We start from the raw sequence: 23545 nt of genomic DNA, 5'->3' as shown, positions 1-23545 counted from the left end.
CAGGTGAAACAAAGTGATGAAACCTAACCCTTGTGTGTCTCGAGTCTACCTTCTTCTCTTACCACAATAAACCTACTGTAACTCAAATATATTTTGATATATAAATTCAACAGTTAAACTATGTTTAATGCCCAGACTTTTACATTTTCAATTCATTCAGATCTATAAAATTTGTCATGTAAATATACGATTAACTGGATACATACAGTATACAGTATAAGGTTTTTGGTTAAAGCCCTTTCTTAACATGTAGGGCAATGCTAAGTTAATGCATAAGGGTTATAAAAGACATAAGGATGGAAATAGGTTATGATCAGGGTAAGTTCAGGATAAAGTCAAATTCTAATGTTGCACTTCCTCTGGCATATAAACTATGTATAAACACACCCTGGCTGCCCACATCTCTGCGGAAAACATTTTAGCATCCTTTCCTCCACCCCTATTTCACCTCTGCAACTGCCTCCCTTGGTCATTCCTTGTAACCGAGGGGGGATGTGACAAAGTTTGCTTTTGGCCAGTGCTCTCATTTCCTCAGCCAGATGGATTAACACAAAAACACTATCCTGAAACTACTTTGTCACTTTTTACATGTACCATATTTTCTCAAACTGTGACCCATACCTAACAGAACTCAAACCTGAAGCCTGAACCAAACCTGGCCTTTACCCTTTATTACCTCTTCTTACTCCGTATCTATCAGTGATTAAAACATTTGAAACTAAGAGTAATCTGCAGATAAAATGAAGCCATAACATTAACTGAATGTAATGTCTAAATGTAATGGGTGCTACCCCAAACTCAGACCTAACCCAAAATAAACTCAAAATGTTACCCTCACCTTAAATGTCATTTGAGTCCTATAGTCAAATCACCCAAGTGTTGCTCTTGAGCAATCCAAATAAAACCTTAACACCAATGCTTCCTGTAACAATTGTCCTAATACAACCTTAACAAAATCTAGGACACAATCTAACATGATTTCTTAATACAACCCATTTGAAACTTAGTCTACTGTCAGAAGCATATGAGATTGAAGAATTCAATGCTACAGTTGCCCATATACACCTCGTCCACATTCTCATTAAAAACCCATTTTTTTTCTTCATGTTTGCCTCTTTCCTGCCTTCAAAGAAACCATGGAAAAAGCAGTATGAAGCAATGCTCAGCAAACAGTACCCTGAAGTCATGATTTTGATGGTATGGAATTAGACTTCATATTTTCTATGATCAATGTTGGGTCATAAGCAGCCAGTAGCTGTGCAGACCTACAGAGGTCAAGTCTTCAAAGCTTCCAAAGGGAACATGGAATTATGCTAATTCTGGTTCAAAGTTTCTCAACTTTGATGACTGCGATTGTCAGTTAAATGTAGTAATGCAAAAATGTCAGGCTTCAAAGGCGTACAGTAGTTTATATCACCTGCATTTTCCCCATTTCCCCAAGTTTTGGGCTTGACAGTTTTCCTTTCTTTTGTATTCAACAGGATTTGGTTTTCTCTCAGAATCCTATCTGCTATGCTTTCTAATTATGCCAATACAAATATCCTGTACAAATACATCCTAGAGTAAGAGAAAATTCAGTAACATACGTATGTTTTGCTTAAGAGTACGTTTCTAAAGTTTCTAAATTGATATTTCACATCAGGGTGCAATACTAATTTGTTTAGTGAATTATCTGCTAGCCATCTCCCTTCTTATCAGTGATGTCCTTTCAGATTTTATTTTCCTACATAATTATTATTCATTTTATAAGATGTTGTGCAGATAACTTAGAACATAAAAAGACATTTAATTAATATATAAGCAACCAATTGCAAAGGTATTGTAGGGTAAAACTAAATTAATTTAAAAAGTGAAAATAAGACCAGAACATATGGGTAATCCAACACCAAATAAAATAGCATGAACTAAAACAGTAATCCCAGCATTTAAATGCAGAAAGTAATTGCGTAGCATGTCCAGAAAAAGCAGCAGATAGGCAGAAAAGTAATGCTCTAGGCTTCACACTATAGTCCATTTTATGTATGGCAGCACATTTCGTGCTACTTTCTCCATGTTGTCCCACCATATGCTGGCCAAAATGATTCCAGCCACAGTGCCATCTTTTGCCCTGACTGAAGCTCACTGAATCAAAATAGAGGTGGTCGACAGTAGTATGAAAAATTCTATCCTTCTCTGAAAAACGATGGGGTTCTATGGTCACCCTCCCATTAGGCTGTGCAACATGGCTTAACTGTCTCTTTTCAAAACGGGTCCAGTTGTGGTTGTACTGATGGCATAACCTCTTGATTAAAATGCAGTAGTGTCTAATAATCTTTAGACAAATATCCCTCTCAGCCAGCAAAATCTATCCACTGGCCATTAAACACTTTCAACATTCATCAATAAAATACAGTAATTTCACACCATCACTACAGCAATATAAACATTATTTCAGAAATGTACTGTATGCAATAGAACGTGTAGAAGCTCAGTATTGTGTTACCGATCCTTGGCCCAAAATGTTCTAGGAACTGAGGCTTGTTCTGACCTCTTCAGATTTAGTTGTACAGCTCATTGTCAGAGCTCTATTAATAACATGGTCGATTACAGTTGCTCTGATTTCATTCAGGATAATGGCGTATATTTGTTGTTGACCTCGACCACAACCACATCCATATCCAGCAACTTCATGTGTCATCCATGAAGCAAATCGGCCACTGTTTCCACACAGTCTGTCAGAGATGTAGTGACTATCAATTCATTTTTTCTTGGCCTCTCACATGTATTGAGCCCATGTGCAGTAATGAGCCGCAATTATTACAAGAGGATAAAATAATGAACATTTAGTATGAATAGAAATTATAACTGAAATACTAAGACAACAGCATTTAAAGAATTAATAATGAACATTTCTGAGTTTTGAACATAAACATGATATACTGTCTTAATCATCAAATTGGTATTATCATTTGAAAAACGCATTGAAGCAATTGTTAAAACAAAACTGTAAACAGGATTTTAAATTGGATGCAGTTCACACATCAGCAAGGTTTTTCAAAGACATACTGCATATGATAAAATACAAAAATATTTTGCTTCAGTCTTTTAGACTGCTGTGAGTTAACTCAACATATATTTACAGATATGTTGTAAAAAAATGTAGACCCAGCAATTTACTCTTGTCCTCATTGAGATCTCAGCTCTTTATAATGCATCTGCACAGAACATAAATGAAAAAAAAATGAAGAAATGTTATTTCAGGTATATTATAGCATCAAAACCACACAAAATTGGTACACACAAAAAAACATCATATTAAAGTCACTGTTCCGTTTAATCATACTTCATTAAAGGCTAAATCTCTGAAAAAGATAGTATTATAAGGTATTCATTAATCACATTTCTTTACATTGAGCGTATGTATGAATCCCCAGTGTGAATGATAAGACTAACACTCTCTTTGCTGTCAGTGCAGGGATTTACTCATTGACATGCTCAAATTGCTGTGTTCTCACATTGCTGAGGGAAGAATTAAAGGAAGTTTTCAGCTTAAAGCAAAGAAAAATAATTATCTGTCCTTTTTCTTTTTCAGGGACATATCATAACTAACGCTTTAGTGCTTTTCTCACATTTCTGAACCTCAGAAGTACCAGGAATGGAGCTTTCACAGACTTCTACACTCCTTAAAATAAAGATATAAAATAAGAATCAAAGTACCTTTTTATTATTTCTGAGCTGAAAGGAGCCTCATAACCTTCTACCAGAAAATTACTTCTAATAGACAGAGTGATGTAAATGAATGAAAAGGATGGAGAATTTGATTACACTCATTTCAAGACGAAAGGAGGTGCAAAATCTGCAAAGGAAAACTCATGGGAAATAATCCATTCTGTGTCAAGAGAGAACATCTTGTGAATATTCCCCTGATACTTTCCACATCACATCATGATGTTCTTATTTTCAAGCTAACACCATAACTGTAGGTGAATATAATAAATGATAAAATGTGAGGGTAAATGTGTAAAGTGAGGGTAAAAAACAACAGGACACAATTCTTCTTTCTTTCACTGAGTCACAAATCAGGTTGCAAAAGGTACAGGTTTTGTGGGTAAACAAAATGAGAACAAACACGTTCTGTGCATTTTATGTATGCTATAAAAAAACATTAATACACATTGAAATAATGAGAAAGTCACCAGGGTTCATGGAAATAATTTGGCACTGTACTACTTTTTAATTGGAAATGAAGAATGGTCAACAAGACCATCAAGATTGGTGCAAAACAAATTGCCTCCACTCCATTGAAGGTGTGGGGGGGGACTTCTTAGTATGGTCTATGGCCTTCCCAACATGCAGTAGTAGCTCAATTACAAGAAATTTACTGTATCTCTTGCAGTAAATGCCCAGCCATCTACATTGGGGAAACAGGAAGGAGACTCGGAGACCGCTTCAGAGAACACGTCAGGGCTGTGAAGATTAAAGATCTCTCCAAGCCCATTGTTTCTCATTTCACCTCTGACGGCCACGACCACTCTAATCTCTCCGTCTGTGTTCTCAAAGACGGTTTTCCGAACTCATACATCAGAAAGACCACCGAAACTAAAATTATTCTGCAGCTAGGATCACACATTCTCCCTTCCCTTAACGACAGATTACTGTTCTTTTAAATTTTCTCCATTCATTGGAAGTTTCATTTCACACCTCTCTGCACCCATTCTGACTTCACACCTCTTGATTGGCCTCTCTTTCTGTCCCCTGCTCCCGCCTCTCACTCCTCCTCCCTCTCAACCTTTGTTCTCCCGCTACTTTACCTTTGCCTACTGCCCTGTCTCTCTCACACCTGAAGAAGGCTCCACGGCCGAAACGTTGTGTTCTCTTTCTTCTTTTTTTCAGCATGGAATAAACCTATTACTTGTTCCTTTGCAATTACAAGAAAGCTCTGTAACATGTTCCTACAGAACAAAAAGACAAGACAAAGACAGGACAGACACACTGGACGATTCTCCGCTCAGTGTAATGAATGGCTCCAGGACAGTGATGTGCTGATGCTTTCAAGTGGATTGATGACGTGCTCAAAAAGGCTTTAAGATCAGAAACTATCAACTCCATCCTGGTGAATACTCCACCTCCTAGTTTTTGATCAGCTACGTTTAGAGAGGGCGAAGCTTTTTATGCCCCAAATAAAATTTGGACAAACAGCTACAGTACTTGAATGAAGAATGCATGGAATTTAGAATCCACAATGTATATTCTTCAACCTATTCAATAACAATCAGAGCTTTAGCTTTTTAAATAGTCTCTATTTAAAAGTTGAAGCTTGAATAGTGAGTGTTTTCAAAGTACATACACATCACAGACTCATTAGCAAAGTGAGCAAAGGTCTGAATCTCAAACATCCAAGTTTCATGGACAACAAACCCAACTACAATTAAATGAAATGGAAAAAAAGAACTTCAAAAGAAAGAATCTCATCTATGAGAGTATTCTGATAAGTACCAGGATGAAATTCTCCATCCTTAGTTATACCACCGAAGTCAGCTTAACCAGGTCAATGACAAAGCTTGTCAACATCAAATATGTTTTAGGATCTACACTGTGTTCCACATTTGATTAGTGGAATGTTTAAGGATTTTGGAAGGTTTAAGGTTGATTAGTGGAGTGTTTAAGTCACTTATTGTCATTGTCTCATGTCAGACACAATACAGAATTGATTGTGTGCAAACAAACAGAACCCTTTTTAAAATGTTATTAATTCTGCTGGGATTTAGTTGTTTGAAATGTTAAATTAACCGCTAACCTCCTTTTGCAAGGAGGCCAGTAAAATTCTTCATCATACATTGGAGCAATCAGAAATTGAATGTATGGAATTCCTAAAGCATGAAAAGCATACAAATATCAAAACTTGAGCAGTATATATTCTACATCAAATACAAAGAAATGCAAAGCACTAGATCTGCCACAACTATTAGTATTAAAACCCTTTATTCATCTGATAAATCAATGTGAATCCAATGAAAGGATGTTCATTATGTATTTACACACAAAATATGAGTATCATAAGAATAATTAACATCTGGGTTGTATGCAGGTTTGGAGTGATATGTGAATATTTAGCTGGAAACATGTTAGCTCAGTTGTAAGGTGGAAGACCAAACAGTTCTGGTTTAAAGTCCTCCATTGTCTTCAGGATTAAGGTAGCTTCTTTTGTCAGATCTGGGTTGAGGTTTTCATCAGGGATCATCACAACCTGCATTCCTGCAGACAGACCCGCAAGGACACCATTTGGAGCATCTTCAAACACCAGGCACTGTATTAAAGGAAAGCACATGTTCAGCATTTATTAGAAAGCAAAGCATAGACTGTTTGTTTAAGTCTATAGATAAAAGGACATTAACCAATAGATAGATTTAAATATGTTCAAATGAGAACAAATGTTCAAATTACTCTGAATATTTCATGGTTTTTTTAGTTACGCAGTTTTCCAAAGATGTTTCTGGCTGTCTGTTCAAGGTCATGACAATCAATTGTATATGAAAAATAAATCTGCCCATTGATTGTAAGTAAAATAAGTGCTTGGTGTCCTCTCTACAGATGGAAAATAAATGCTTTGTTTCATAAAATATTTGGTAATATTTGGCATCACAACTTAAATGTAGTTTGAATAAACTTTGTAGAATGAGTACTTGATGTCTCCCTTCAGCTACACAAACAACTCATGCACGCGGTTTAGAGGTCTGCACAGTTCCATGTTGGTGGGATACTGAGTGGTGTAAAATCCATTTGCAGTACTGGTTATTGAGTTTAGTCAATGAACTGTCAAGAGAAAGAAGTCTTTCAACAAAACCAATACGGAGGCCGAGTTTGATGCCATAGTTTAGGACGATGAAGATATAGAATAAGGGGTGCAAACAAATTAAAACTGTAATAATCAGGAGAGGACCTACAGTTTGTTGCTGATTAAAACACCTAAAGACTATTAACTATAAGAGTTAACAGTTATTTTACTCTTAAGTTTCAGTAGCTTTCTCATTGGATATTACTGCAAATCCTTCAAAACCCATGAACAGCATCAGCATAGTTTTATCTGTTTTTATCCATTATGGCATTTCACAGATATAAAAAGCTGCTAATGTTAGTGTTCTTAGACAGAAGCTCAGTTAAAATACTGCTACATCTTAACAAACAATTAACATGAATAATATCAATTTATAAATACAAGATTGCATGTAGCTATCCCATGAAGATTTCTTATAACGGAATGAAAAAACAAAGCTCCTCTACTGTGTTGGTTTCATTTACAAGTAAAAACTGAAATAATTAGTTTCAGTAAGGGGTTGTAGGTGGACCATGTCCAAGGTTCTCTTTTGCCTTAAACCTCTTTCTACTGTACATCCTGAAATCTTCATTAGAGTTTCTTTTGGACTCTCTATGAGGAAACAATATCCTGTCAAGAAGTTTAGAAACCACAGCGCTTCTGACACTGTTATGTTTGGAACAATTGATGTCAAAAACAAGAAAGGCTTTGCCTTGGGGTTTTGTTGTTAACAATATACCTCGTTTATGGCATAAATCCAAGGCCTCTAAGGCCCTCAATGAGATTTCAAAGCTGCACAAGCACATCTCAGATATGCTTTGCCTTTAAAAAGGAAAAAAAAAAGTAGCTTTAAAGCTTCACAAAATGGCATTATCAGAGCTTTTCAGAAACCTTTTATATCCAGACAGCACAAAGAAATGTATTTGACTAGCCTGCCATGAAAGACCTAATTGACTTCCGTGATGTCACTAAGCTTGTTGTATGAGAGCAGATGATGATTACGGAAGGTAATATGCACAATGGAAAGGCTTAACTAATTCCCTTGAACTAGAAGCAATTAAAACTCTTAATTACTAAAGAAGCTAGGCAAATGACCCATAATTACTGTGGTTTTATTGTAAGAGAAAATAAATGCATCATGCTTATAGTCTTTTTTGTATTGACACCTACTTTGGAAGCAGCAAGCATTAATCTCAGGAAATTAAGAAGGGCTTTCATAAAATTCAACACCTCTGCACACATTTGCACAAATGTCACAAAACATCTTCACTGAATGTCAAAATGCTGCATTTTAAGCTTGTGTAATAAAACTGATTTCTGTGGATGTTATACATATGGCAAAGCCAATAAACTATATTTTAAAAGTCCAATAATCGTTGCTCAAATACTGTATGACATGACAACATGTTCTGGTCATTCCAGTGTGATGTTATCTACAAGCAACATTTTTTATTTATTTTGATATTTGCACTTGGACTTTAAAGTTATACTGCAAGGGTACTCAACTTCTGAAGAGTTGCATTTTCTGCAGATTGTTATTCCACTTGAGTTCCTATCTATTTAGTTGATTGATAAAGAAGCAGAATTCCTTGTACTTCAGCACAAACCCTTTAGCCTATTAAGTAATCAAGGAACATTCAACCCTATAAGTATTCTGTTCTGTAGGGTATTTTGTACTGCACATAGCATGCTACAAATATAGTACATGCACCCTGCCATATACAAATTAGCAAAGAACAAAATGGATCAATTATGATTTACAGAAAAACAAGACAAAACAAATACAAATCACTCAATTCCACTAGAAGGAGAAGTTATTATGGACTATAAGACAACTGCTCAAAACCATTAGGACCCAAAGTGCTCTAGCATCTCCCAAAGCTTGCTATGCAAAAGTCTGTCCTACAAATGAACTGCAAAAAAATTGCTTTTTAAATCAATCAAGTATATAATGAATATACATTTTATCATTTCTAACTATAAGACACCTTTTAGATTGAAATACCTGTCTATACTGAATTTCAACAATTGTATATTATCAAATGTGAAGCAAAAATAGATATATTTTAGACTTGTTTGCATGGATACAGTGACAATTATTGGTTTTGTTCCAGAGAATTACCATGTTTATGGTTAATGGAATTAAATTATTTGGGGACTTTGTCCCCATTAAGTATGGTCAAAATATTTAAGGTCCAACATATATCTTTTACAAAATAAGTACAAATATTTTCAATAGATCAATTGCTACAACTCTTTCACGTGCAGGACCTGTGTTATAAATAATGCCCATCATTTGCACGTGATATTAACTTGACCTGACAAAGGAAAAGTGGACCATTCTGAGCTGAAGGCAGACTTCAAATGTCAGGCAGCAGATTATTATTCCATACCCTGCAAGAATGTGACTAATACTCAAAACATCACTTCAAAGAACATAAAAAGTATCATTAAATATAGCAAGAGCAGCAGGAAAGCAAATCTCATTAAACTGCCCTTTTCTGTTACTGAACTGAAGTATACTGTACATATACAGCTAAAACCTTAGGCCTAAAAATATCTATTGATTCCCAAAACCTGAAATAATATCACTCAAACTACAGTGGTTCTACAGTATATTACAAATGTATTTTGCTGGATCATTTATAGTGGATCAAAAGACGATCTGGTTAATAATGTGAGTTATAATGTGAAAATATATAGCTAGAAAATGCTATAGATACAGCAGTGGAAACTATTGCGTAAACACAAATTATTGCAATTTTATTGCAATAGGTCTACACCAGTCTGATGATTCTATCCTGTGGAAATCTGTCCCTTTCCTCTTGTAAAGCTTTGATAAGCATGTACTGTAGCTGTTCAGTGTTGTCTGAGCCTTCCAGCTCTTGTCACAAATGCAGTGTGTCATTCTGCACATCTAAGTGTCACTCATCGATGTCCATCAGGGTGGTCTACTAAAGACCTTGATTCATCCCTAAATTGCATTTGGCCCTACTGCTGGAGAATCCACCTGAGGTTTCATTCCAACTTATGCATGAAGGCATTGTTCTCTAAATATGTTTGGCTTATTGGTTCCTTGGTTGAACAAGTTAAGTCTCACAAGTCTGACTTGTGCCCTATCAGCTCCCTCTCTAATGAATCAAATTCACTTGAGTGTATTGCGGTCAGTTACGAATGATCAATTTATCACAGTGAAGACAAAAAAAGTTAATCAATCTCCAAATTCTTCATACATTACTTTTTGAAAACATCTATGAATTATAATAGTGATAAGTTTCTTCTGATGGTAATTATGCAACAACAGTATATATACACTATATACTGTATATACTGTACACCGTAGAGGCGACTTTTTCTTATTCAAGTTAATTTTAAAAGAGTAATTGTCTACACTTCATTAGTAAAGGGCACTAGCTAATGAGTGTAAAGTCTCCTTTTGAAACAATGCCCTTGCATAGTAATTTAATCTCAAGTAATACTGTTAATGTGTATTAGATAATTTTACCATATCACAAAATATCAGTCTATTTCTATTATAATTGTATACCCTTAGCCCAGAATTATGGGTTGGTGTCCCATCCAGGGTCCCACCTTGTAATTCCTTAAATGGGCTTCAGGGATTTGTGAAGAGCAACCTGAATGAATGGAATGGGCCGGGTCAGTGTGGAATTTGGTGATTATGGTGATAGTATTTGTATTGATTTAGTGTTCTAAAGGGTAAATTAAATACACACTTTCATATATTTATTATGAAATAAATCTGATCAAAGGACTTAATCTGTTGTGATGATATTCCTGAAATTGGATCAGTATTTAATGCAGTATCCTTTTGTATCTCCAACTATGGCTACATTGATTTTTCTATATACTGTATGCACATATTCAATACATATGCATGTTACAGTTTTTATAGTGTTGTTATGAAACTGAAGAATAAGACTGAACATCTTGATTTAAAGACTTTCTTTTCGAATAATGTAGAATATTCTTCATATACTGTACATTCTCTGATTTGGGGGAAAAAATCAAAATTTATTTAAAACAGAAAATTAAGTATGTGAACTAATTGCAAATGTTTCTTTAAAAAATGCCTAAACTGTCATATGCATTAATCCTAGCTTGAAGCAGTTTTATTGATTTTTTTTCTCACAGTCATAAATTAATGTAAGAACATAAATCCCCAGACCAAGTGAAATATAGACAGGAGCTCTGAAGGAAAATACACTACAGTGTAGTGGAAGGAGACCAGAGAGCCAATTGCATCCCGCTCCTGGACCAAGACAAAAACATGTAATGTGAATCAGGAGATTCTGCTAAAATCGCCAAGGAACTAAAATAAAAGGTACATTATAAAATCTGTTTTTATAGAGGGAGAAGTGCAGTATTCTCCTTACTGGCACATTGTGTTATTCTCCATATGTTTCAGATGAAGTGAATTGGATACAAGCGTTATTTTAAAAAGTCCAAAATGAGAGGTGTGCCATACCTGTGACCTGAGAGGACTGGTGAATGGTGTGTTTATTACAGCTTTCATACCATCCAGCTGCTACCACTCTGGGGGACTGAAACACAGTAGATAGCCTCTGCCAACGGAAGCTTCATCACCCTAGTAAAGCACAGTGGGGCAAAACAATCATTTTCTCTCATTTCTTATCTTTTGAAGGAACCACACTCTCCCATCATGATCAGAGTCTAAGTCTGAGAAGATTCCAACTGGACAATTTAGGATTGCAAGTTTTGCCTTTTTACAGCAAGGAAGTAGTGCTTTACTAGAAGAGCTAATAAAAGGCTTATGGTAGGATTTAAGAAAAGTATTACATATTTAACTAATGGAAATTGTTTTAAACTTCACACATAATTATCAGCACTTGACTGTGTCATATTTCCTTTTGCCAGTCCTCACTCTCAGACATCAGCTACAATATCATAACGGGCAATATGATACAATGTAATTATGTCTGAATTTTCTCAAAGCACAAATAAATATTAAAGAACAGATACAGAATGTGACACATTTAAAACACTGTTGCTGAATTTTTATGCATCCACAATGATCCGCAAGCTTTGTCTCCTCATGAAAGCCATTTCCCCCCGTGACAAGTCTACCACTTTGATTCCTATTTGTTCTCTCAAGCTGTTCTTTTTTTCCAAATGTCCCTGGTTTAAATCCAGACACTTCTAACTGTTTCAGAACAGCAGAGCAAAAGTTGTCAGGATCAACAGCAAAATGTCTCCCACACATCAGACAAGTTGGCTGTCAGTCACTCTTGCTGTGGTTCAAGAGATTTACAGTTAGACGTCTAATCCTGCACCAGCTCATCCTTTTGTCCTTAACTGGAGATCCACTTGCAGCCCAGTACATTAAAAGACATTTTTTTCATGACAAAATTGTGCCCGAGTGATAATGATTCTAAAGAGCCTATGACTCTGAACAATGAAGAATGTACAATGAACAATGAAAGCATACCCCAGGAACTTTTTAGCAGCTGAAATTAAATAGATGATTTACTCAAAGAGAGACGAAAAATTCATCATTCTTACATGGCTCAAGTCGCAATTTTGCTTGCTTAGAGTTTATATTGAGCTTCAATGGACAGATACCACTGCCCTGAGCTTTGGAGAAGTCATTAGCAGACAGTGATAGCCACTGACAGCACATTCTGGGAATCTGGAACAAGATACCCAGCCATGTCGTTGAAAGTGACATCCTGCCAAGTGGGCTAGGTAGACCTAGAAGCCTCCTCTCGTCAGACACATTTCTTATGTGACATCGCTATGCCCAAGCTGCAATGCAAGGTGAGGTAGGCTGGAATTCTACACGTCATGCCAAGCAACAGTTACTCATGGGACCTGTTTGGCCGATGTGAGCTAGCCCCAAACTTTTGATCATTCCAAATGATACAAAGTCCCACAATAAAAACACTTCAGAGATCACGGCATGTAAAATGGCAAACTGCTCGACTGTGTTAGTGCGGGAGAGTGCTGGTGTTATCCTTGTTCCGCTGCATGGCTGGGTGGGGAGCTGTTGTAGCATTGAACAGTAATGTTCAGTAATGATTGGCAGATTCAAAATGAAAGAGAGGGTATAAAATTGTAAAACATTTGGAAGTTTAAAATCACTAAAGCAAAATGTCAAACATCTGTTATTAATAAATGTTATTATTAAGAACTGTGCAATTATTCTAAAACTTAAAGTAATTTATTACTGGGGAGAAACCTAAATATATGATATAAGAGAAACTGAAAGATGTCTAAATTATGAACTTCCCATAACTGATTCTGTTGTGTACACAACTACTGTATATACCACTATATTAATTGTATGAATAGCAGAGAAAAAGAACTTAAAGTACATGTGTTTTTTGCAAAACTGCATTATCATTACATTTTATTCATTAAAACAGATGCATCGTAGGGTAAAAAATGCAGAGATCAGTCTGAAAAAGAACTGGTGAAGATAAAAAAAAAACATTATGCAGTGAACAGAGAAACTCACAGAAAACCAGAGACAGTGACAAATTATACACTATATCTTTTAACTGATCACTAAGCCCACGGCAAGCTGAAGAAGACATATAACCTTTTATCATCAATATAATGGAAAATCGTGTACTTCAGATGAAAAACTTAATTCACACAGGAGTAGCTTATTATTATGTAAAACACCTGGAGCTTTCTAATACTGTACAAATCAGAGGATGAATGCATTTAACATTGATGTCAGCCTTCAAAGTGCAAGGTTATGGTTGAAGTTATTGCTCTGCTGACATTAAGAAAGATATTAGAGTTTTTTAACACACACCAATATGTCTAAACAGCAAAGGCAATGAATTTGAAGAGTATTATTGCACAAAAGTACACTAAGATCTATATAATGAGACCATTGAGCATTGCATTGCTCTTTTACCAACACGTCTGTGGCAGTACACTGCTCCCAAAGTCAACTAAAGCATCACAAAGACATGTAGCGCATATGTTCTGTTTCTTCAAAGCTGCTGAAAATATTCAACTTGGGTAGGATTCAAAGGTCTCAAAGAATATTGTACATTTAACAATTCTGTCGCCTTTTTCTTTGACTGATACAGAATGTCACAGTGTGACATATGTATCTACAAAAAGTCAAAACCCTACACAAAAAACTGTTAGTCTACTTAATTAAATAAAAATAATGAATTAATCTAAATTAATATTTATTTCTTCTTTCATGTAGACATCACTTTACTTTAAAGTGAAATAAATGTTCATGCCACATGATAAAGAGATCCATCTCCAGTCTTTTAATATCCAGTTACAAGGTGGCAAAAAATGCTCATTATTAACAGGATACCTAAAGCGAAGACAAGGTTCTAAAATTGTATTACAAACATTTTGCACTGGAAAACCACCTTTCTTAGAAGGTGCATGGAAAAAACGAATCTCTAAAATCTTACAGAAAAGAATGCATGGTCCAGTGATGAAAAAACTATCCTGTATACAGTTCAACTATACTTACCTAGATACAAAATTTTGTAAATCTCCTTAAGAACTTTATATTACATTGTCCACATATCACTACTACAAACATTGAGTTTTCCCATAGAGAAAAGTCATGCCATTTTCAGTTATTATCTTAAAATCTATTCTAATCTCTTTTCTGGTCTTCAGAACTGAAAAGTGAGTGATTTTTACAAGTACTGTTTTATTAACTCAAGGTACTGGGGTTTCTTTTTCAAAACCTCACAGTCACAAATGTCAGTAGAACAGAAATTATTTATTAAGCACCCACATGGCTTTTTTTCTCGATGAACCACAATGACAGTGAAACACAGATAAAAAGAACACTGTAGTTGTATAAGTAATTTAATTAATGCTCATTAGCCTACAGGATAATATTATATCCAGGAGGCTGATGAATAAGACTGCAGACATGACAAGGCAAGCACCAAAAACATCTCTGTCATGCACTACAGGGTGAAATAGTGATTTTAAGAAGGCACAACACCATTATACCACCATGATACATCTGGAATTTGAAGGCTATAAGAGAGAACTGAATTTCTACTGAAAAAAGCAATGAAACAAGGAAAAGCAAATGTGTTTTTAGAAGGAAAAAAACTTTCTTTCAGCTCACTGGTTCATGAGATGTGTACCCGTAAATGTGTACAGTTAGCTCTCCAACTTCATTAGTATTTATATTATATCTTCTGAATCATTTGAGCGAGAATTATTCAGAAGTCCAAATCAAAGCTATACAAGAACTCATATCACACACTTAATCCTCTTTAACTTTGTAAAGCTTGTCATTTTTTATTTGTATGCGTGTAACGGGGAAACAATGGAATACAGCCATGTTTCGGAGTTGTATTAGTCTCTTCCTGTAATTTTCGCAGAATTACAAATGTTTCGTTTCAGCAGCTTTCCAGGTATGAAACAAAAACTAAGTGTTTCTTCTTGCTTCATGTTTGAAGTAAATCCAAAACAGCTTCTATCCTACAGAATTCCTCTAACAAGATAAAAACCATTTCTGAATGTCAAACAGTTTGAACTTAGACTTGGATCATTTTTGGTAAACTTTAGGCACCAATCATTTCACATCCGAATGAAGCTACTTTAAGCCAATATAAGCCAACAACAACCTACTTTACAAACAGAATGTACAGTACTTAAGAAAATGAACTCCTCTGGAAGAATGCCTCTGTTGAAATTTGGCATCCTTTTGCAACAGAAGGAAGATACATGTTGATCTGGTAATTTTAGACACTCCTTCTGTTCCATTTAATGTATAGCATCCAAATTCTTCAGTGGTGCCTTACAGACCTACTGTACATGAAGCCTATGTAACTTGTGACACTCCTTAATCTGTTCTTTTAATTATGTAATGAAGTTAAAAAAATGAACAACCAACCCTCACATGTATTAGAGGAATAAATCAAGAACATCATTATTGGTGTTTAAGATATTTAAATTAAAAGGTGTGGTTTAATTTGATGATCATATAGAAAGCAAGAAATCACTAACATTATCATAAAAGGGGTTGCACCATTAGAAACTATACATTCAAGAGTTCTGATTTTTAACATCAGAATACTCCATTTATTCTAATTGACAAATGAAAAGATTATTTTGATATTTGAGATATTTCCAAGAGTTTATAAGTTTTAAGAGGCACACTGGTGCGGGGGTTAGCATTGCTGCCTTGCTTCTGAGTAAACTGGCCCTGGTGTGAGTGTGCGTGTCTGTGTCTCTGTGTTCCCTGTGATAGACTGGAGTCCCATCCAGGGTGTGTCCCACCTTGCGCACCTTGCTGGGACCCCAGGACCCTGTATTGGATAAAGCAGTTCGAAAACAGATGAATAAATGAATGGATGGATATCTCAAAGTTTAGTTTTTACATTCCCATAATTAAAGCCTCTACAACACTTAAAGGCAAGGCTATGGGACAAAACAACCAATGAAAACAGCCATGCACATGCATCTACTGTCACACTGCCAATACACTGTTCACAATGATTCACGTGGCGAAAGCTTCCATTCTGTAACCAACAATGAGCCAATATTTACAGCCATTCTAAGAACCTAAACCGAACTGACACAGACCCCATAATGAAGCCATAATAAAATAACAACAAAGGATGTTTTTTACTGTCAAGGTCATGAGGAATTAAAAAAACATTTTTCAGGCTCGCCTTAATCGCTGGTAATGAGTGCATTTTATAAATCTTTTTTCACAAATACAAGTACTGCTGGTTTTGCAAAAATACATATAATACATTTTATAACTAAAATGGGATAGAAAGCAAGATAATTATAATCTGTCTTACTGCATACACTTAATTTTTAACTCATCTGACTATTACCCATAGCTTATGCTAACCAGTTGGAGAATAGAGAATCATGATTAATTAGAGCCTAATTATTCCTTGCAACCACTTACACCAAAAAACTGCTGCGGGTCTCTGAAGAAGTGAGCTACATTTTATCACAGAAACATTTTTTTTCCCTTCCGGTTGGTTACCATGATTAATAGTGATTATATTCATTGTGGATTCATTACAACAATTGCTAATTTAGCTCCAACAACCTGCAACATATGAATGAGGCTTATTAAGTAAAAGCTGCTGCTGGGTTCTCAGGAACGCCTGTCACGTTGAAGGGCAGAGGGCTGTGGAATGTAATTTATTATTCCGCAACACGTTTTGTCAAGTCCCTTAGCAGCTGGTTCATACTTTATCAAGACAAATGCAAGTCAAAATCAGGGTGCCCTGAAGAACAAGACCCTATTAGGCTATAATTCGCATCTTATAAGACAACCCTTACAAAAGAAACATCTTTGCCAAAATGCCTATATAAACTCTGCACAGCTGTGTACGGTAATTAATGCTACACATCTGCAAGTATTTTAGTTGTTACTGTTTAGCTACACTTGGGAAGTATCATACTATAATGTATTATATTGTTTGTCCAGGGTAGATTGGTTAAATCAATGTTTTTGGGACATACATTATGCATTTCTCTTTGTTGGAAAACATTTCATGTTCATTCCAAGATTACCAGGATAAGACATTTTGTGAAAAAAATGACCTTTTCTTAGATCACCTGTACTGAAAACAACATTGATATTTCTGATTATTTATTCTGATTAAGCTGGTTTGAAACCAATGTGTTAGCTTTGAGATACAATATTGTGTTTTCTTTAAACTGTGCCGGATTCTAATTTAAGAAATATTTTAAGGAAAAGGGTCCTTATCTATAAATTCTTAATGAAAATTCAAGGGCTGGGGATGTTCCCAGGATTAAATATTAAAAGAATGTCTTGATGGCTAGGAGGTGAAACATTCACATAAAATGTACTAATAACAGGCACAGTTTACCTTATATTTAAGCAAAAAAACAAAGACACTTTAATCAGCACAAAAATAAAGGTCTTATATGTCCGCAATTTTTGTAAACTTCACAATGCATTGTAGACTGAAGAAAGCTTTATCTAAAAACAAAAAAGTCCAATAATTAAATTCAAAATCAAAAGCATCAGATACCTTCAGATTTGGTTTGGAAAGTTGTCACTGGGTATTGGACATTAAACTCCGAGTAAAATCCTGAATGTCCAAAAAGTCACATGTTTCTGACTAATGCTATACTGATAGCTAATATAACTATACTTCTTTTTTCCACCTTATGTGTTTGGCATCTCTTACCTTTTCCAGGGAAGGTGGTGGGTTAAATCTTTCAGCACAGACCAGAAAAGCATCAGGATGTGGCTTGCCATTCTTTACTTGGGGGTCGTCTCCCAGCACAATGTGATTAAACAAATGAAAAAATTCTTTGTGTCTGCTTGTTTTCATTTCAAATGTCACTCTCGCAGAGCTGGTGCCGACAGCCATGGGAATGTGGTGTTTGTGCAGATGGTGGATCAGCTTTTCAGCTCCTGCACATAAGGAAGAGACTATCAATAAGAAACTGCACATTTGTACTCCAGGCGCCCTGTGTCTATGTTATTGGTGTATGGCAGTTCCATACGGGTGGACTAAGAACTTTTGTCTGCGATAAAATATCCTAGCCTACACTTAAGTAGATAATTAGTCAACCACCTCAAAAAGAGTTACAACGCGGCTCCGTAGTGAAACACATCCTAAAAGTCCACAGAAAACTGTTATAAAATTCTCTTTACCACCTTAACATCTTGGCAAAGTTCTGAGCAACTGTACAGATTAAAAGGAATAACACAATAACACAAATCAAAAACCAATGAGACAATGTACATCAGTATTAAACTATGAATATCAACATTGATTTCTCTCCTTTACCAACACTAAGAAATTAATGACAGTAAAAAGAGCCCTTGAAACTTCAAAGAGAATTGGAAAACATACTTTCCAAGGCTAAATAACAGCTCTGTGGGTCAGCAAGATATTTTTTTAGCAGTGGCATAAATGGGTAGTAAAAGAGATGTGGAATAGGAGCATCCACCTCAGATTTACATACAAAAAAAACGTTTGTTCCCGAGACAAATAAATCAATTACTGTATATGATTTTTTTTAAAGCAAATGTGCATTTTCCAGGTGTATTATATTCCACTTAGGGTACAGAAAGTAATTTCTGTACAGTTAAGATTTTCGCTTTTGCTAATGTCATAACAATTTTATTCCAAATCCAAAAATGTAAGTTGATATTTTCACAGAACTGAGGTTGATTTGGCACAGGATGACCTATTAAGGAAACATGAATATTTTAGGCTTTTATGCATAGCAACAATAAACCATCTATGCACTTAGAATTGCCTGTAAACCAAATAAAAGTACTTCTTAAGTATCTAAAAGTACCTATTTTCATATTCATATACATTATGCATACGGATTGCATGTTTCTGGGAGAAACAATCTGTGGAGATTTGTACTGTGTTTCCTAACAAGGACTCTGTTTGCACTAGTGAATGTGCTGCTACTATACACAAGAGAGTGAAAATTGACTCAGCTGTAAGCTGTATGGGTATTTAATTCTGTTATGTAGCAAGCAAGGTTCATTCATGTAAAATGACCCCTTTTTGTACTGCAGAGTTTTGGATAGAAATGGGTATGCATTATTGTTTTCTTAATAATCCACTTTATACACACAAAAAGCACAAATCAAATAGTTTACAGGATTTCAAGAGGAAAAGTCAGTTTAAGTTAATGGGTGCCTTACAAGGCAGTCTCTCTCTCTCTTTTCTCATTATTAGAACCTTATTTTCAGTAACAAGGTCAGTCTAAGCATTTGCATACAGAATTATAAAAGTTTTTTAGTGGACAGTAAAAAAAAATATTAAGACACTATACCCAAACTACTTCAAAGCAGAACTGTTAATTAAAATTGAAAGATGTGAACCTATCAGGACAATTCAGTTAAATCTTTAATCTCCCCTTAGAAATGTATCTTGCCTTTGTCTTGTATCAGTTATACATCTGTTATGGTAAAGTCAGAGCAGACAGCTCTAAACAAAACAACACTGCTTTTGCACTGGTTTCAAAATGTTGCGCAACAATAATACATATGATATGATATGTATTATAAGGCTGACTAAAAGTTAACACTGTGAAATAAAAGTCAAAAGTGTTATAAAACACAGTTTTGACCTAAGTAATACTTAACTGATTCAGTAAGTGCAATTTGATTTTTCCACACAGGAAATGTAAATTTCCACATGAATGTAAACTTTTGAAGAAGGCTCCATGGCCAAAACGTTGTGTTTTCTTTCTTCTCTTTACAGCATGGAATAAACCTAATATATGTATATACACACATGGCTAATAGCTATTATTATATAATTACTATGATATATTACTATTAATATTATAATATATACAATATTATACATTACTATTAATATTATAATGATATATATTATATACATTATAATATAATAATAGCTATTATGCATGCAGATAAGGTAGGCCTAGTAGTGATTAATATATGCGGCCCGCGAGACTTGCTTTTAGCCAGGTGGCAGCCCGGTTGATAAAAAGGTTGAGAACCACTGCCCTAAAGGGAACAACAGGACATCAAGGTTGATCTGTAGATTCCTAATGGCTAGGAATCATGTGTCACATTAACATTTTGCAGGCTGTATTGTAAATAATGATATGTTCCCTAGTAGTAAAATTAGTAATGTCTTTGAGACACACACACAAGATATAAAAAGAGGCTGAGCTGATCTTTTCTATGATCATTTACATTCAAATAAAGAAATAACTAATTACTCAATAAAGTGTACATTCTGCTTATCCACTTCTGGCTTCTGTATAGTGCTACAAAAGAGAACGTTAGAAATGAGAGCACTCTCATGTTGTGCACAATCAACATCAAACAGAAACAGCAGTATTTCAAATAATAAAGTAATAATAAAAGAACCTGGCATCAGTTGAGCTGAAGGAAATAATTTTTCTTGTTTTTTCTGACTTTCTTCTAAAAGTTCTTCAGCGGTCATTGGGAGCTCCAGGGAATCTCGTATTATTTTAGCAGCTTCTAATGCTTTCTTGCCCATTACTGAGGATTTAACTTCCCATGTATACTTCTTTCCAAAACGATCACAGATCTCCTGAAATGAAACTGTATACAGTCTTTCTGTATCTGCAAAAAGAGATCAAGGGTAATATTTTGATTTTCTGCCTTTCAACCAGTTAATCAAGCACATATTAAAATACTCAATGTTCTGTGATTTTAAGCTCACCATTAACCTTACTGTTTTAATGCACATTGAAACAGTGAATTATATATATCAAAACACTATGAACTTTTACACATTTTAAAATGAAATTTGTTATCATTACATTTAAATTAATTTCTCAGTCGATATACACCTTAACTTACACATTCACCAAGGAGGTTGCTTTAGGTTAGTTTATATTCTGAAAAAGGTTTTATCACCTAAATTGAAAAAAACAAAAAACAAAAACAAACTGGTAATCAAAAATAACCCAGCACTTATTAAAAACAAAAACAAGGTACTGTCGTTAATAAATGCTTTATTACTCTGATATTTTCTTCACATAAAAAAAGAATAACCAAAATGTTAAATAAGCTGTAGGGAAAAAAATACAAATAATAGATTTTATCCTGTGCTTGAATAAGACAGAAAGGAACGAGTGGCATAAGCACTGAGAGTTGACTGAGAGTGACCGAGAAGCAAGATCACCAAAGGACAATGCAGGGGAAACATCTTTCTAAAATAATGAATGAAAAGGGAGGAACACTGTAGGAGCAAGACAGCCAAGAAGGCAGTCAGACCGAAAGGAAACGGAGATGCTCTCAAATATAATAGAAGTTAGTAGAAAAATCTTTTTTTTTTTTTGCTAAAGGGGTCTTCACAGCTCTACTAATTGGGTATTGGGAGTTTTCAACGGTGCCTGCCGCTACGTGATATGATATGTATGGACATGAGCACGTTCTTTGTGTGAAATGTCCACACACTTTATTAAAAAATAAACTCTGATCAGCATTACTCTCTCTACATATCATACTTGGAATACAGTTAAGAAAGAAGGTAACGAAAATCGTAACCAATAGTAACAGAAAAGAGAAACGGTTTCTTTAGACGTCTTATTATCCTGCTTAGGAAAGTGCTGTACATTTGCAGTTTACAGTGCAGTACTTAGATTAAAGATATGTATTTCAAATCAGGAATATTAAAACCAAAAAATATAATAGTCAGTTAAATAGTGTGTACAAACCCAGCAAGAGCCCGTCCATGTCGAAAATAACATGAGTTACGGGCTGAAATTTCATTACTGTATCTTCCATACTTCCGCTCAGTACTACTAAAAAATTACAGGAAGTCTACCTCAGTTTAAAGTTGCTTTTGCAGAACCGATGGCCTACTGAAAATATTTACATGATCACCGATATTTTTAAATAAATTTAACAAAATCTAAGTCCTGTTTAGACGTTAGAATAGTTATATATAGAGATATTAAATAATTAAAGGGGGGATGAACGCTGTAAATGTTTTATATTACAGTCACTCCGTTATTTTTATACTTGGCCTATCGTGGTGACTGATGGGAAACGTAGTCCAAACAATATACGTCCACCACTGTTTTGGTAGCTTTAGGAGTATTTCTACTAACCTACTCGGAAATTGTCAGATTTGTTTTTTCTGATGGTTGGTGCTTGTTACGGGAAAAAAAAATCTTAAGTAACTCTCGCAACCTGTTGTTTTATAAATAACCTTACCTTTTCCACTAGAAAATAAGATCAATAATACTTCTTTAAATGTTAAATTGGAAAGTGATGTATAAATGAAAATAATGATAAGAATAATACAATAAACAAATCAATTATAAATGTATAATAAATCAAATGTATAATAAAATAAAGGTTTGTTTATAATAAATAATACATTTATTTTTTATGTATTATACATTTTATTTATTATAAATGTATAATAAATTTAAAATACATTTTAAATTACATTTATTATTTATTATAAACAAATTCATGCGGAATCATTGCATAATAAAACAAAATTGTTTCGGTAAAAGCCACCATAATTACCCACTCCATATGCAACTGTTCTTTATGAGGTGATGGGGTTTAGTCGCTTTGTGATTTTTTGGTCCTGTTGTTCATATTGTAACGCAACGGGGGCTCAGGCGGGCGCCCTTGCCGCATTAGGTCGGCCCCTGCACCGTCCGGGGCTCGAACCCGGGACTTCCGCGTCTCTCTGCAGCGACCTAGCCCCGTGAGCCAAAGAGAGATCTCTCCACAGCCCAGTAGCTGTGGTCCTGCTATCACAGGGAAGGGCGGTGACGTCACCCGCTCTGGTACGCCGGCTCTTACACAGTGCCTGTCGGCCGTAAGCGTTACACTCTCCCCCGCTTAAATCGCCGTCCCCGGCGAAGGGCTATCCCATCCCACTTCTGACACCAATGTAACGCAACGGGGGCTCAGGCGGGCGCCCTTGCCGCATTAGGTCGGCCCCTGCACCGTCCGGGGCTCGAACCCGGGACTTCCACGTCTCTCTGCAGCGACCTAGCCCCGTGAGCCAAAGAGAGATCTCTCCACAGCCCAGTAGCTGTGGTCCTGCTATCACAGGGAAGGGCGGTGACGTCACCGCTCTGGTACGCCGGCTCTTACACAGTGCCTGTTGGCCGTAAGCGTTACAATATTTTAGGTCAATTTTTATTTTTGGACAGATATTAAAATTTCACTTTAGAATATCCATGAAAATGAAAAAAAATGAAACTATATAAAAAATGAATTAATGATGACACTTGAGTGACTCAACCAAATTTACTCCT

The 23545-nt window shown here is 35.4% G+C and overlaps 1 protein-coding gene across 2 annotated transcripts; it reads right to left on the bottom strand.

Annotated features, from left to right (window-relative positions):
- Window positions 1-5944: 5944 nt before the first annotated feature.
- Window positions 5945-22083, bottom strand: pudp (pseudouridine 5'-phosphatase). Of its 2 annotated transcripts, XR_001480148.2 has the most exons (5): window positions 21977-22083; window positions 20658-20876; window positions 17968-18197; window positions 11280-11399; window positions 6200-6286 (listed from the first exon to the last, which is right to left on the bottom strand). XR_001480148.2 is itself a non-coding variant. In XM_006637912.3 (4 exons), the coding sequence occupies exons 1-4, from the start codon at window positions 22044-22046 to the stop codon at window positions 6110-6112; spliced, it is 696 nt and encodes a 231-aa protein (XP_006637975.1). In that variant the 5' UTR covers window positions 22047-22083; the 3' UTR covers window positions 5945-6109. The 2 variants fall into 2 exon arrangements, 1 of the variants encoding a protein (XP_006637975.1); XM_006637912.3 differs by lacking the exon at window positions 11280-11399 and having other exon boundaries at window positions 5945-6286.
- Between the last annotated feature and the right edge of the window lie 1462 nt (window positions 22084-23545).

The sequence above is a fragment of the Lepisosteus oculatus genome, chromosome 13 (assembly GCF_040954835.1).
Source record: "Lepisosteus oculatus isolate fLepOcu1 chromosome 13, fLepOcu1.hap2, whole genome shotgun sequence".
Taxonomy (NCBI): domain Eukaryota; kingdom Metazoa; phylum Chordata; class Actinopteri; order Semionotiformes; family Lepisosteidae; genus Lepisosteus; species Lepisosteus oculatus.
This window is presented reverse-complemented; position numbering and strand designations above follow the sequence as displayed.

Bases quoted from the DNA above. Each gene is read 5' to 3' on its own strand.
- pudp (XM_006637912.3), bottom strand. From the start codon at position 22,046: ATGGAAGATACAGTAATGAAATTTCAGCCCGTAACTCATGTTATTTTC. The intron at 20,877-21,976 runs GTTTGTACACAC...CTCTTTTTGCAG, and splicing joins CATGGACGGGCTCTTGCTGG to ATACAGAAAGACTGTATACA. The intron at 18,198-20,657 runs GTTCTTTTATTA...CCTTATGTGCAG, and splicing joins TTCAGCTCAACTGATGCCAG to GAGCTGAAAAGCTGATCCAC.